The sequence below is a fragment of the Galleria mellonella genome, unplaced genomic scaffold (assembly GCF_026898425.1).
Source record: "Galleria mellonella isolate WM207_F2 unplaced genomic scaffold, CSIRO_AGI_GalMel_v1 utg270, whole genome shotgun sequence".
NCBI classification, from domain to species: domain Eukaryota; kingdom Metazoa; phylum Arthropoda; class Insecta; order Lepidoptera; family Pyralidae; genus Galleria; species Galleria mellonella.
Genome location: NW_026442062.1, coordinates 1297368 through 1313924, shown reverse-complemented (window position 1 = coordinate 1313924; position 16557 = coordinate 1297368). Strand labels below are relative to the sequence as shown.

General features: G+C 33.0%; 1 protein-coding gene across 3 annotated transcripts in view; it reads left to right on the top strand.

Moving 5' to 3' along the window:
• LOC113523358 (proton-coupled amino acid transporter-like protein pathetic) overlaps window positions 1–16557 on the top strand; it is a 60065-nt gene that overhangs the window by 35386 nt on the left and 8122 nt on the right. For 2 of the 3 annotated variants that reach the window (XM_026909297.3, XM_052895314.1), the window contains exons 2-8: window positions 2705–2857; window positions 8557–8640; window positions 9243–9393; window positions 10588–10709; window positions 12164–12248; window positions 13474–13715; window positions 15835–16047. In XM_026909297.3, coding sequence (XP_026765098.1) covers window positions 2796–2857; window positions 8557–8640; window positions 9243–9393; window positions 10588–10709; window positions 12164–12248; window positions 13474–13715; window positions 15835–16047 — 959 coding nt within the window. In that variant the 5' untranslated portion in view covers window positions 2705–2795. Of the gene's footprint in view, window positions 1–2704; window positions 2858–7560; window positions 7806–8556; window positions 8641–9242; window positions 9394–10587; window positions 10710–12163; window positions 12249–13473; window positions 13716–15834; window positions 16048–16557 lie in introns of those variants that run through there. The other variant, XM_052895316.1, reaches the window with a different exon arrangement.

Here is a 16557-nt window from a genome sequence, read left to right as displayed (position 1 = left end):
AGACATGAGCAGTACCATAGATATAACAGAGTATACTGTTTCGCTCATGATACCCCCCATGCGTTGCCATTTCTGAGGACTCAGTGAATTTACAGAGTACAGAGAAATACCTCTGTACACTGTAAATTCACTGCCATATCCCAACCTCCAAACCGAAACACAGCCATGTAAACAAATGCTTCACGGTAGAAATACGAATGGGTCAGAGGTACCCAAGCAATCGACTTTTGTACAGTCTCCCTCTGGTATTAACTGGTAATACATTTTTACCATCAAAATCTTTAAATATTTTGAGTGACAACAGAAATACTATTGAAATAGTATTTTTGTTGTCACTCAAAATTATTATTAACGTTATAGTTCGCTAGCGGAACACTTTTTAAATAATCTATTTGAACGTTAAAAAACGATCAAGTGTTTTTAAAAATTGTCAGTTAAACGCAACTTCACCATACTGCGTTACTTTACTCTTAAGTCTATTACCGTAGCAGTTAAAATAATTGTTATAAACTTGTACTCCATCTACCTCATTCATGTTACGTCTAATTTAGAGGCACCTACGCGTTGTTGACATGAAAGGTCCTATTTCAGCGCTAGTAATATTAAAACGGTTTTACAAACATAAGTATTCATATAAAATAATATATTACCATAGCTTTTAGCAACTAAAAGCTCATTTCTAATATAGAAATATATATTTACCGTCAAAAGGTTAATAAAAATTTATTTATTCATACTTTTGTATATACATTTATAGTATAAATATTAGGTTATAGCAAAAATGTAGATAGGTGGGCGTATCCCTTAAAGGGACTTCTTTCAGTCAATCTCGAGAACATGAAAGAACAACGTGCTTATAGGGTTTGTATATAAAGCATAACATATATGGTGCAAAAATAATACGATTAATAATAAATCATTATTAGTAGTGACATATTACTATGCTTTAAAAAAAATTACAGATGAAATGATTTTAATTATTGTAATCAAGCATATTGATCCCATACGATCCTTTCAAGACATCAAATAACCCGTCTTTACATTGAACAATAAACTTACTGTTTTAACTAAACAGCTTTCAATTATTCAACTTACTTTTTTTTATTCTTAATACGACTTAGAAATGGCAAACAAGCTGACGGCCCACCTGATGGAAAGTGGTAACCGTCGCCTATAGACATGAGCAGTACCTTTACGGCAATTAAGAAAAAAATTCTCTTACTTGTCTTTTTTTTCTTGAATGTATGCAGTTTATATCTGTATTTATAATATTTTATTTTATCTCACTACAGTGGAAAAGTCTTTCTTAAAAGAACAAGAGGTCTAGCATTAAATGAAATTCCAAATTTTCGAATTTAATTTCGTATTTTCATTCATTCCAAAATCGGTCCATTAATTGGAGCTTAATATTTTGTTCGTCATAAATCCTACCATGAAAGTCCAAAAGTATAATATTTTAACATTTTTAATATTTTAAACGGTATGTATTATGTAATTTTGACATCAAATTTGAGTTTCGTTCGGCCCTAAAATTTCGGAAAACATTTTTTGTTACACCCTTATCAAATATGAAGAAGAGACTACAGCATGGGGTTCTTCAAAGGGGGGGTAAACAGGTTTCTTCAGGGTCGGCAACGCACGCATAATACCTCTGGTATTGCAGGTGTTCATAGGCTACGGTAACCGCTTACTATCAGGTTGGCCGTATGCTTGTTTGCCACCTCAGTGGTATAAAAAAAATATGTATCGATCCTGGCTTGGCGATACCTTGGTAGCTTATTTACCTTTTACAACATTTACATCCTGAGGATAAAAGGAACACATTAAAGAAATAATATGAGTAAGGATGTAATGGTTCAAAACAATTTTCATGTTCCAAATCATATTTCTTTGGGAAATTGATTTCTTTTACTAATAGCACAGTATAAGGAGTCTTCATAATAATAATAATGTATTTATTTGCTGAAAAACACAGTACATACAGTAATTTACAGGGTACAGAGGAATAACACCTGAGTCCTCAGGAATGGCAACGCATGGAGGGTATCATGGGCGAAACAGTATACTCTGTTATGTCCGTGTACTGCTCATGTCTGTAGGCGACGGTTACCACTTTCCATCAGGTGAACCGTCAGCTTGTTTGCCATTCTAGATTGTATAAAAAAAAATTACCGCGAAATTTGTTGTCATGCTACATTCGTTCCTTGGGTTGTTACATTTTCAACCGACTTCAAAACGGGAAGATCCTCAATTTCAATATACCTGTTTTCAAATTTTCGATAGGTATGAATATCGTTTCTTAATAATTATGTATTGTGAATTTAACTGTTTTTGAATTTTGTAAATTGTTATTTAGTTAATTAATAAAATTAAACCAATCATTTTATATTTCAAAAATATTAATACATGCGTTGACCTTTAGTAGGTACCCGTCGAATTTTTTTTTGGCAGGTCGATGACCCTACGTTAAAAGAAATAGCCGATAATAATAATAATAGCCGATGGATGGACAGCAGTGTCCCTATTAAAACATTACTAAAACCTTACTGTAGTTGCCAATCCGCCTACCAAGTTTTACAACTATTGGCAAAGCCCTCCATAGGAGAGACCTATGTTCAGCAGTGGATAGTTAACAGCTAATATGGCTGCTGTTTGTTGTTTCAATATATAAAAATAAAACATTCTTTCTCATTTTTGTTTACAGGCAATCAAACTGCAGCAATGTATGTTATTGGATAAATAAAATTAATAGAACATAGAGTATTTTGTCCACCTCGTGCCCAAACCACTCGAACATGACGAAACAAAATTCTTCAGCTCTCGAGATTCGAGATGGTATGGACGCCTATAGTTCCAAGTAAGTAGAAACATGTTTTTTTATCTATTACTAGTTTTTAGTAGCTATGTGGTCCCGGCATAGAATAGGCCACCCCTTCCTATCCCGTGGGTGCCATGAAAGCCGACTAAGAGAGGGCGAGGGATGGGCAGCAGCGGACCTCTTCGCGGTTGCCAATCCGCCTGCCAAGCATGGAAACTAGTGGCACGTATAAGTAAGGTTGCCACCAACCAAATCGTCTGCCATTGTATTGTTTTATAGTAGGTATACTTTAATATATCCAAATGGCAGTTTTGGTAACTTTTAAAGTTGGTCTGATTTTTATACCTATCTTGCCCAAGTGACACCGTGGTCACTCTAGACTTAGTAACTCTCCACCATAGTTTATACAATAGTATACTAAGTATAGGAGGGTCACCGGGAAAAAATCATTTTTGATAAAATACATACAATGTGCCTTTTAAACATTAAGTTTTCGTACCCGTCCCGCCAAGTTATTTTAATTATTACATAAATAAAAATGTCTAATATTTATATAGTTACTATAAATGTTGGTAGGTGACTGAGAATCCCATTGCTAGCAATATACCCAACCAGGTCGACCGCCTCGCGGATGCCCCTGGAAACTACGAGTCTCATGGTTAATTCCTGATGAATTCATCATGATGGGCTAATTGGCCTGTTTTCATTCTCACCTATTACACTTCACTGGTGCTCCGTCAACGTATCCCGTTAACGCAGGCGGGGTTACCATACCATTTTCACCCATCAAAAAAAATTTTGGTAGGTAATTGTTTAGATAACAATTTATGACAAAAGTTTCTGACATACCTCCATAAACACTATATAAATTCATTATAAATGAGATCTTACAGCTTTTTGTAGTGAAAGAACCCCGTTGAGAGACTTGGTATATTTTTATATTTTACGTTTTTGCATGGTATTCATTTTTACTGTAAACAACAAAATAGATTTGTTATTTAAAACTCTGTTATTTTATCAACAACAGCTTATTCTCAATAATTTATATTTGCGGTTTGTACTTTAATATAGGTAGATAAAAAAAACTATTTCTAGTACAAGCAAATTACTATCACGATTCACATATTTACAAACCGCATTCTTATGAAACGTAATTGAATAATGAGATTTACATGAGACGGTCGTATAACCTTCATTGTTTGTATGTAAATAAACGTGTAAATTGCTTTTCGCCGACTTTAAAAACAAGAAGGAATTCGGTTGTATTTTTCTGTTTATCTTTGTTGACTTATAACTTCGCCATTTATACCAGAGAGAGACAAAAGTTGTTCACTTGGACACCTCTGTCCCATTCGTTTTTTTACCGTGAAGCAGGTGTGTTTGCATGTCTATGTTTCGTTTTGAAGGGTGGGATATGGCAGTGAATTTATAAGGTACAGAGGAATAACACCTGAGTCCTCAGGAATGGCAACGCATGGGGGGTATCATGGGCGAAATAGTATACTTTGGTATGTCCATAGTACTGCTCATGTCATGACAAAAATGTAAAAAAAAACATGAATACAATGGGAATACATTATGTTTTCAGCTTATAACATGTTATTGAATTAATAAACAGTTTACACTACGTGTCTTGTTTATACAGCCTTAATCTACAATCTATATCCACGTGTGGATTCAAAGGTAATTCTTCTTTTTCCTTAATCCACTATTAAGGAAATATAAAGATATTAATTAACTAGCGGCCCGTCCTGGCTTCGCACAGGTGGACATTTTTACACTTTAAAAAGTAGCCATTAAGGCTGCACACGCGACGGAAGCTTAAAAATGGAGTAACTTCTCCCGTTTTCCCAACATTTCCCTTCGCTGCTCTGCTCCTATTGATCGTAGCGTGATAATAAGTATACTATAATCTGCTCAGGAGTATGAAGAATAATTGTACCAAATTTCGTTAAAATCCGTCGAGTAGTTTTTGTTTCTATAATGAACATACCGACAGATAGACAAAAATTTTACTGATTGTATTTTTTGGCATCAGTATCGATCACTAATCACCCCCTGATAGTCATTTTGAAAATATATTTCATGTACAGAATTGACCTTTTAACTTTTTTATTTTCGCTAAAATTATGCCTTGTTGAAGTATATAATGTACTAGGATAACAGAACCATGCTGGCGGTGTCAACATTAATGTAATAAGATTAGCCATTCTTTTGTCTATTTGCGTTCACAAAAGAAAATCTGTACATTGTGTACGTTTCTTTGTGATTATACTCTCCTAGTAATTTATAAGATACTAGCGTAAGTGTAGATAAGGTAAATAGGGTGAATAAGCAATAACAAAGCTCAGCGTCAAAGTCTGTTTAAATTGTTTACACGATTAGATGCTTTAAAGATGTTGTAAAGATAAATCATGACGCTATATATACTACCACTATGAACATGCAATAAAATTTGTGGGGGCTTCTCCGTCATACTCGTGAACGGCTGCTATTTGTAGGGACTAAGTCTAGTCGCAAATACTAATTTATTTTATAACTTAGCGTTAATTTAAGTTTGTATTTTGACGATTTTATGACATTTGATAGATTATGTTAACACAAAATAAACAATATGAGTATTATATATATATGAATGTTGATTATAAATTACTATTTAATGTAACTGTATTCATATTTATTATTTTTATATAATTATACATATGTATTTACATGATATGTAAATAACCTATATTGTTTTTGTTTTTCTATTTACTTGTTCATTACCCTACAGCGTCAGTAATTTATATATATATATATATATATATATATATATATATATATATATATATATATATATATCAGAAAATATTACATACAGACAGACAGATATAAAATTTTACTGATTGCATTTTTGGCATCAGTATCGATGACTAATTACGCCCTGATAGTAATATAATTTTAATAATTAAATAAAGAGAATAGAGAAGGGCCTTTGTTTAGAATTATTTCATTTCATTTCATTTCCATTAGTATATATGTCACTTATTAGCCATCAATTTCTGACAAAAGACGATGATGATGACTGATGGCTAGTATAAAAGGTTGTAAAACTTTTGATAATAAAAATAGTAGTCAATCTTCGAGTGTTTGCAGTCGCACACATATTATTGGTAGCGGAATTAAACGAAACGAGTGGTCACCCCGTGGTCGAAATTCGACCATAACATATTTTTTTATATAACTTAGAATGGCAAACAAGCTGATCGTCTACCTGATGGAAAGTGGTAACCGTCGCCTATAAACATGAGCAGTACCATGGACATAACAGAGTATACTGTTTCGCCCATGATACCCCCCATGCGTTGCCATTCCTGAGGACTCAGGTGTTATTCCTCTGTACCCTGTAGATTCACGCCATTATATATTGTAATAAATGAATTAATTATGGTTATGTTTGACACTCGGTAAGACTAAAGACAAATAATATTGAAGACAATCAATATTAAGCTATTGTCAATTTGACCACAGACTTTAACGATAAAAGAGTACATATGCGTGTGTGTGTGTGTGTTAAATACATGGTAGTGCGCGCGCACACACATGCACGCACACACACACAACTTCCAGATTAAATTATAATTAATTATCTCTTCCTATAAATAATATTTATTACATTGAATTCACTTATTATATTACAAGTACTTAATTATTAATAAGTACTTAAGTATTAGTAAGTAATCCTGCGGAGTGAGGCCCTGGTGACCTGTAATACAGGTATTCTTATACCTATCACAGGCACCGGTCTCTCACAATTATATTTATAATTTGATTACTTTTATATAAGCATTTTTTTTTATGATTTAATGTATTTTTATACTTAATAAAAAAATATTAGCATTTCAACAGTCCTTCTCTATATAAACTATAAGTATGCCAAACTTCAATCTACTCTGTCTGTAATTTTTGTAAAAATGAGTACAAAGTTTTTGTCTTACATAAATAATTCTAATAAATAACCAATGATATTAAATCCCGCAAGATAACACCTAATTCAATAAAAAATAATTATATTTTCACTCGAAAGATCCATTTGTAGAGATTTCGTTGAAATCGTTAATGACATTCCATTGAAACTGATCAATCTAAATCACGAGCTACAATGTTTTTTGCGCGTTATTTAATAAATCAATACAATACTTGACATATTTGCATCTTAACAATATGATGCAATGAAAAACAGACGTTACATCATACCAAGCAATGTTCCCCATGAATTGGGGTTAAGTTGACAACTGTAAGATGCCACGGGACAAATAATGTAACCTCTGAACACGAAACTACGCTATTTATCAACGAAACTTACTAAAGATGTAATTTATTTCATGTCACGCGATTGCTAAAGCAAGAGTATAAAATTTTTGAATTTCGCGTTGCACGGTTTATGGTTTGTAAGTGACGGGATTTAACGCTATCGTTTAGGTGAATTGTGATAATTTATCTGTGTTAATAATTTGAGATAACCCAGGTCTAACATTGAAACAAGCAATCAAGTAGGCAGTAGTTTATCGTATATATATATATATATATATATATATATACATGTATATACATATACGTATATTTTTATAAATAGATATTAGTATATAAATACTATATAAATATGTTTATTTTATGAATCTTTGTATGTATGCAATTATCATATAAAATATAAATAATTTTATTTTAATGTTTTTTCAACCGCCGTCGAGGATCTATGCACATCCTAAAGGTTGGCTGGTAAAGAATGCCTATAGCATCAAGTTCGCCTTTTGTACCGCATTTCATTAGTCGATACAGTTTAATTAAATAAATGAACACCTAAATAATCGCGTTAATTCCCGTCTCTTATAAACCATAAAGCAAGCGTTATAAGTAAAATAGTATACCATAGAAGCGTAGAGACAATGCATTCTATGCCATCATTCCCAATAGTGCCACGGCGTCTCATTATATTGGGAAAAATAAGGTATTTCAATTAATATTATTACCGCTAACTGTTTGCCCGACTTTGATTTCGGGGAACCCTTTATCTTCCATTCTCGTGGGAAGATCAGGAAGACATTTCTTAGTATCAGCTAAGAAATGGTTTCCTAAAATTCGTACGTAATCATACATCTTATACGTTCTTTTAATACATTTATTATTACTATAAAAAAATAAAAAAAAAATTTTTATGCTACAGGTGCACTTAAATGCATACTCCTGGAATTTTTGTTTTCGAATGATCCATAAATACATTTTAGTTGGAATAAAAGAATAATATGTCCCATGGGTGTTGTAAAAGGCGACTAAGGGCGAAGGATGGGCAACAGAGTCCTTCTTAAAACATCTCTAAAAGCCTGGCTTTAGTTGCCAACCCGCCTGTCTATCGTGGCAACTACTGGCAAAACTCCCCTTATGGGGAAAGCTTATATCCAGCAGTGGACAGTCAACGGCTGAAATAATAATAAAAAGAGAAGAATTTAATTGATTGAGCTGAGCGTAGTGTTTGGGATGGTTAAAGAAATTTATAGGAATAATACATCAGACGATAAATAGTAAACAACCCAAAAGTTACAGGGGAAATAACAAAGAAACAAATAAGCATAGATATGGCATATCTTAACTACACCATTTCAGGTAGGCGACATCTTGGAATTCCGTTTTATAACCGCGCGCTTATAAACATGCTTCGTCGAAAACGTTTATATTAAATTGTAAATGTTATTTATTTTCAGGGTCGAACTAGCGTGCAACGGTTCAAGGGAGGACTTAGACCCTTATATTCCGTCAGAGCACAGACCATTGGCATCAAATACATCGTAAGTAATCGGACACATTAAAACTTTAAAGTTTCCCGCTTAAGAGCCTTTATCCAACTTGTGTTTCTGACTCCAAGTATTTATACTTTAGTCCTCAGAAAAAACCGAGTGCTTCTTGAATAATAAAAAAAAATTTGCATCAAAACAAAATATTAACAAACTCAATAAGGAATTATTAATTCTGAATAGGCGAAAATATTATTTTAGGTGCTATTCACACCTATTCAAAAAATAGCTTTTACCCACGACTATCTCCGTGTGACTGGAATATGTTGACTGACCGGGACAAAAACTAGTCTATGTCATTACATTAGGCAACTTTTTACTTTTTCCACAGAAAAAAAACAACTTTTGTGGCAAACCCAAAATAATTTCGTTTAAAAACTAAACTACTAAACCACTTTTAATAAAATTTCTATAGAACCAAACTATAAATATATCCTTTCATATAGAGAAATAATTTCCCAAATGTGCTTACAACTGACGGAGTTATGAACATAAAAACAACATAAAAAAAACGAATTGAGAACCTACTTTTTTTTAAATCGGTTAAAAAGTAAGTATAAAAGTGGATTAATGACAAATCGTAATATTGTTTCCAGGAGTTTCGGTGCGTTGGCACATTTACTGAAAGCATCGCTCGGTTCTGGAGTGTTGGCAATGCCGCTCGCCTTCAAGAGCGCCGGACTGTTGGTTGGCAGCATTGGTACCATACTTGTCGGGTTTATTTGCGCGCACGCCATAAACATGTTGGTAAGTACCCTTATACATTTTCAATACATCAATTTCTATTTGTTTCTAATTCCTTTATTCAATTTTAATATAAAATTCATTATTTATTTATTTTTTGGAAAACATACAGCTGAATTACAGTCAATACATAATCAAATTTATATCTATGTTAAGCCATGAATCGTTTTCACATTTCACATTTAAATTTAAATAAAAAATATACCTTTTCATACACTCTGTCTTTATTACCATACCAGAGCATCGCAAAATAATCATTAAAATCATTCTTATAGTTCAATAGCAGTAAATTCTGAAAGTAAACATATCTGCCCACCATTATTCATGAGTTAATAATTTCCATAATTTAAGTCTCCCACTATGTTTTTTTTTTATACAACTTAGAATGGCCAACAAGCTGACGGCCCACCTGATGGAAAGTGGTAACCGTCGCCTATAAACATGAGCAGTACCATGGACATAACAAAGTATACTGTTTCGCCCATGATACCCCCCATGCGTTGCCATTCCTGAAAACTCAGGTGTTATTCCTCTGTACCCAGTAAATTCACGCCATATCCCACCCTTTAAACCGAAACACAGCCATGCAAACACAACTGCTTCACGGTTGAAACACGAATGGGACAGAGGTACCCAAGCAATCGACTTTTGTACAAAGTCTCCCTCTGGTGATATAATATAATGTACTTATGTAAATTAAAATTGCAAATAGCTGTTGCTAAATTACAACTAACAGTGACAGATTTGCTGAAAAACAATTTTAAAAAATCTATCAGTAATTAAAGATTTTCTATGAACAAAATTCAATCTATTGAGAAATCTAAATCGATTCGGATATAGCAAAGAAATCTTGTACCGTATACATAAAATGCTGGTGTTCTGTAAACCTTGTTATAAAATCACTTAAAAAACCTTGAACTATGACACAAAAATATACAAACACTTATATTAAATACTAGCGTTGAAAGAATTTTCTATAACATATTTTGTTGCTATTGCGAGAGATTCGAACCCGCGACCATCGAAAGGTGAGGCAGTGTGTTAAACCGCTAGACCGGCAAGGTGTAATAAGTAAAAGGAGATCATAAATTATAAACCTCCAAAAACCGTCATTAGTCAAAGTCGGTTACGGTATAAACAGCATTAAGTACTCGAGAAGAGATTAATGATAATCATGAAAATGCAATTAATTTTCAGGTGAAAACATCACAACAGCTGTGCGTGGAGGTCAAGAAACCATCATTGGGATACGCAGACACGTGCGACCTCGTCTTTCAAAATGGACCGAAACCTGTACAGAAATTTGCCCCATTCGCAAGGTAGTGCGTAAAAATATTATATTATCTGTTATATGTAATCATACCATGCGAAATATGCAGTGTCCTATAAAATAATACTAAATTAACTGTCATCTTAATCTTATGATTTGGGATCCAGAGGGAGACTTTGTACAAAAGTCGATTGCTTGGATACCTCTGTCCCATTCGTGTTTCAACCGTGAAGCAGTTGTGTTTGCATGGCTGTGTTTCGGTTCGAAGGGTGGGATATGGCGTGAATTTACTGGGTACAGAGGAATAACACCTGAGTCCTCAGAAATGGCAACGCATGGGGGGGTATCATGGGCGAAACAGTATACTCTGTTATGCCATGGACATGTCTATAGGCGACGGTTACCACTTTCCATAAAGTGGGCCGCCAGCTTTTTTGCTATTCTAAGTTGCATAAAAAAACCAAACTTGTTTCGTTATATACTAAAATTTATTTACGATAAATACATTTATGCATGAATCTTCTGTGAAGGCTGTTATGATGCAAGGATTCATATGAACGGCCATTTCGAAGTAACAGACATTCTGTTATTTATTGTCGAAATATATTTTTATATTATAATAGAATTCTGTTGGAGACAAGCTCGAGTCAATGTTGCAGTAAAGAAACCGTTAACAATTTATATTCTCTTGTGTTTGCTAACAATATGGACGCAATTGCTATTAATTTTTTTTATTTATTTACTCTTTATTGCACCACTTAAAAAATATTACAAATGAATATATGTATACACTTATGAAGTACAAAAGGCGATCTTATCGCTAAAGCAATCTCTTCCAGACAAATTTTGGGTAAAAAAATGATAACTATTTGGCAGTAAAAGTAAATATATGTGGGATTGCTATGTAACGGAATAACTGTGTTGGCGGGATGTTGTATGCATGTGTGTATAATAGCATAAAGTTACAGATTGGTCCCATAGAAATTTTATCAAAATCGGTCGAGTAGTTTAGTTTTTAAATCAAATTAAGTGATTTTATCACAACTAAAGTAGTTTTTTTTTGTGGTATACAATCTTAATTATTTTATACAAATAATTGGAATTTTATTTGTAAATTTGTGAATTAATTAATTACAACGTTAAATTCTAATATTCACTTCAAGTGTTTTTAATCGCACTCAAATAATCGCAAGGATCAATTAGAAAATATTATACTGCGTACTTTTTTTTATTTTATCAGCCGTTAACTGTCCACTTAAGGGGAGTTTTGCTAGTAGTTGCCATGCTTGGCAGGTGGGTTGACAACCGTAAATTTGATAAAGTAAGACTTTGGAAATGGTTTAAGAGGGGCGCTGCTAGCCTCGGCCATTAAGTTCCCTTAATCTTTTCTTAAGATACTCACGGGAAATAAAAGGGGTGGCCCATTCTATGCTGGGACCATACGGTAATTATCATTATTTTCTATGCAACCTAAATGGAAAACTATTATATGTATTATTGCAGAGAACTAGCAGACTGGGCGTTAGCGTTGACTCACATGGGAGCCTGTTGCGTATATGTGGTCGTAATAGCTGAGTCCTTCAAACAGGTACGAATTTTGAATTTTTAAAATAATTTGTCTAATTTTTTTTTTTTTTTGCTGCAATATTACGCATGTAACATATATTATTCATGTAACATTCAATGTATTATTTTTTTAATATACCATTTTTGTTTACGCAGCAAGATGATTATTGTTATTTTTTAACTCTATATTTAACCAAAAACATAAAAATATACAGTGACAATTGAATAATTCAAGTGAAATATAGTAGCGTAAAATACAGATTAAAATATACACATAAAGGTACAAAAGGCGGTCTCGTTGCTATGACAACCTCTTACAGACAAGTTTATTGCAATCCTATTAATATAATATAATAAATGCGAAAAGTTTATAACGATAAATGGATGAATGATGAATGGATTTTAATAAAATTTTATACACGAGTAGGTTATATCCAAACTCAGTACATAGGATAATTTATGTACTGATCCACGCGAGTAGAGCCGTGAAATATAGCTAGTAAAATAATAAGATTGTCTTGTATCTATAAAAAGACACTGTGGATTCAAATTTCAAATATTTTCGGTTTAGTTTGTCTAAAACATCATCATATGTGTATTTATATGTTTTTAAAGGCTGAAGTTGTTACATTTTACCACAACCACACCACACAGCCAAGCCACATTTCTCTACCGCGGACGCGGAAACAACTGTCACTATAGATATTAAAAAGTGAAACTTTATAAAAATATTTGTTGTTTAATCACAATTAAACTGTTAATGTAATAGATAAAAATTTAAGTTAGGATGTAAACCAGCTGTGTGGTTTACATCCTAACTTAATACACAGGATACTTTATGTATATACACTAACAAAGCCGCAGAAAACAAGTTGTACTGACATAAACCTCGTTATTGCAATCGTGAAGGTAGCGCCCTCTGGTGCTCTACACATACTGTTTTTAATAGTCATGTAAAGAAAACAATACTATATATGAATACAAAAGTGAAAGCGAGGAACCGCCAAGACAGCCTCCTGAAAAAAAGCCCGAAGAAAGAAGAGAGAAGAAAATGCCACGCCGACATACACAGACCATCCGTGTATGTCGGCTTAAAATCAAGTGAGCCGGAGGTGGTAGCCTCCGAATTGAAGGTGAGGCAATAGGGTACGCCTCGAGGCTCCTACCTCGCCCGCCTTACCAACTGGCGGCTCAATAGAAGATCTGATTAATTGATCATGTAAAGAGAATTTCTTTTTTATTTTCAGATATCTGATGTATACGGAGGACCGAACTGGACTGTAACAATATACTGTGCTTTAACGTTAGTTATACTGGTTCCGTTGACACAAATCACCAAACTGAAGTACTTGGTCCCCTTCTCGGCGTTAGCCAACTTCGTATGGTTGGGTTCCATACTTATATCTATATACTATTGCTTGAGAGATCCACCGAAAGTATCTGAAAGGAATCTAGCTACATCTATCACAGGAGTACCTAATTTTATAAGGTTAGTAGTAACTTCACTAAATAGCACTCGGGACTTATTTATGAATGAGTTAATCAAAACTCTTTATTGTTCCCTTAAAAAAATGTTACAGACTTAGATTATATAGATAGTCTCCATAGAGATGCTTCGAGAAAAACGGGTCAACATTTTCATACAATTTTGCGTGATAAATAGTTACGAGTGATTTCCTTATAACTTCTATATATCTCCAGAGGGAGACTTTATACATAAGTCGTTTGCTTGGGTACCTCTGTCCCATTCGTGTTTCAACCGTAAAGTACAGTTGTGTTTGCATGGCTGTGTTTCGGTTTGAAGCGTGGGATATGGCGTGAATTTACAGGGTACAGAGGAATAATAACGGAGTCCTTAGGAATGGCAACGCATAGGAGATATCATAGGCGAAACAGTATACTCTGTTATGTCCATGGTGCTACTCATATCTATAGGCGACGGTTACCACTTTCCATCAGGTGGGCCGTCAGCTTGTTTGCTATTCTAAGTTGTATAAAAAAAATTTGTTTGTCTTATAAATTATACATCTTTCTAATACATTAACACTTATTTATTAAATAATACGTCAGGATACATTTCATGCTTAAATATAGAATACTGACAAAAGAAACGCGTCAGCTAATTTGACAATTATCTGACAAAAAGGTTAAAGATTATAAAGATTAACAATATGTACACAAACAAAACGAATACTTAATTACATAATCTTAATTACATAAAAGCGAGATAAAGAGGCAACAATGGGCGGCCTTATCGCTAAATGTTAATAAAATATAAAAATAATATTTATACAGGATTTTTAACATTCTGTTAGTGAAAAATATAGCTTATCAGTGACGACTAAAACTCGACTATAATTTGCTACTCGTATGTATTTACGTAGTAAAATGGAAATAGATAGACAGATAATAACTTTATTTGTGTCTACCTACAGTACAGAAATAAAAACATTCACAAAAAAAAATACCTAAGAAAATTAATACAGACTGGCATCGTATATAAAAATAATTGGGCGAGAAGCAACAATCTGAATTGTGGCCAACAATTCAGTTTATTGCTTCGCCCTCAACAGGACAAAGCACTAATTTTCTGTTCATTATAATTAGTATTTATTTAAAGAGATATATTCCTTGGAGCACTAAATGTTTTTCTTTTAAAAATAACAACAATACAACTATATTAATTTGAAATCTATATACGCTGTGTTAGTGTTAGTAGGCTCAAAATAATTTGTTATTTCTCGATCTACGTTTTAACGCGAATTAATTAATTATTGACAAAATAAACAATAAAATAACTAATATTTTATCCTGTTTAATAAATAACAGCGTAAATAAAAGAACCCGCATATATATAACTTAATATAAATGTATTATAATATTTATACATTGTAAATGATACAAAATCATAAATAACTCTAGTCTCTTAACATTAAGCTAACAATTACCAAAATAGATTTTTAAACTTTTATTTTTAATTTAAAAACAATTATTAAATAATAAAAACGGTGGGACAAAGTGTGTGGGAATATTCTAAATATAGTCGCCTTTAAAAATTCACAACAACAAATAGTGTATTCAATATGGTTAAGGCGCTTCATTCGTACTTGACCTAATAGTATTCAACTATGCAGACTTCTTTCGTTAAACAATTTCTGACGTTTTACGATAAGGGTTCACTACTCGAATACTAGCGGCAGACTGCAGCGGACAGTTTTAAACTCTTCTATATGTAATTAATATAAATTTAGTTTTTCGCACCAAAATTTTGACCCAATTTGAATAAAAATGTATCAGCTGTAATTTCGTGTAAGTATCTCGTAAATATGTCATTCAATTTTGGCAAAATGTAGATTTTTAGAAAATTAAAAACCCTTTTTCTTTATTATATTTGTATAATTTGCAATTCAATTAAATTAATTACACACTCACAGATTATAGTTTAAAAATCGAATTTTAATATAGTATAATGTTTCCATCTGGGAATACTGTTTTAAGAATTACCTTCGACGGGATGAAGCGCCTTAAACTAAGTTCATATTGAACCAAATCATTAATATCTATTAATTTTCTTTACAAAATTAACAATATCAAAAAATTCCCAACAGCACATGTCTGTTCGCAATGGAAGGCATCGGCGTCGTGATGCCGGTAGAGAATGAGATGACAAAACCTCAACACTTCCTCGGCTGTCCCGGTGTCTTGAATATCGCTATGGTTATTGTGGTGTTAATGTATGGATTTGTTGGTTTCTCCGGCTACCTGAAGTACGGCGATGAAGCCAGGGGCAGCTTGACTTTAAACTTGCCTCAGGATGAAATGTAAGTATCACACTAGATTAGCCTCAATATACTTTTACATTGGACGCACTTAAAGTTTTACACTTGTAACTTATCACAATTATTTGAATTTCGAATAATATATTTTTTAAAAAACATAAAGCGAATAATATTTTTCTTTTTAATTTAAAACTTGGATCTAAATATATAAATAATAATATTAATCTATAAATATTTTTTTTTATTCCAGATATATACCCATTGTTTACATTTATTTCATTAGTATAATTTTATTTTATTTAAGTACAATTTAGACATCATCATCCTATCATCATATATTATCTGTCCGTTGCTGAATATAGGTGTTGCCAATTTTTTTTTATACAACTTAGAATGGCAAACAAGCTGACGGTCCACCTGATGGAAAGTGGTAACCGTCGCCTATACACATGAGCAGTACCGTGGACGTAACAGAGTATACTGTTTCGCCCATGTTACCCCCCATGCGTTGCCATTCCTGAGGACTCAGGTGTTATTCCTCTGTACCCAGTA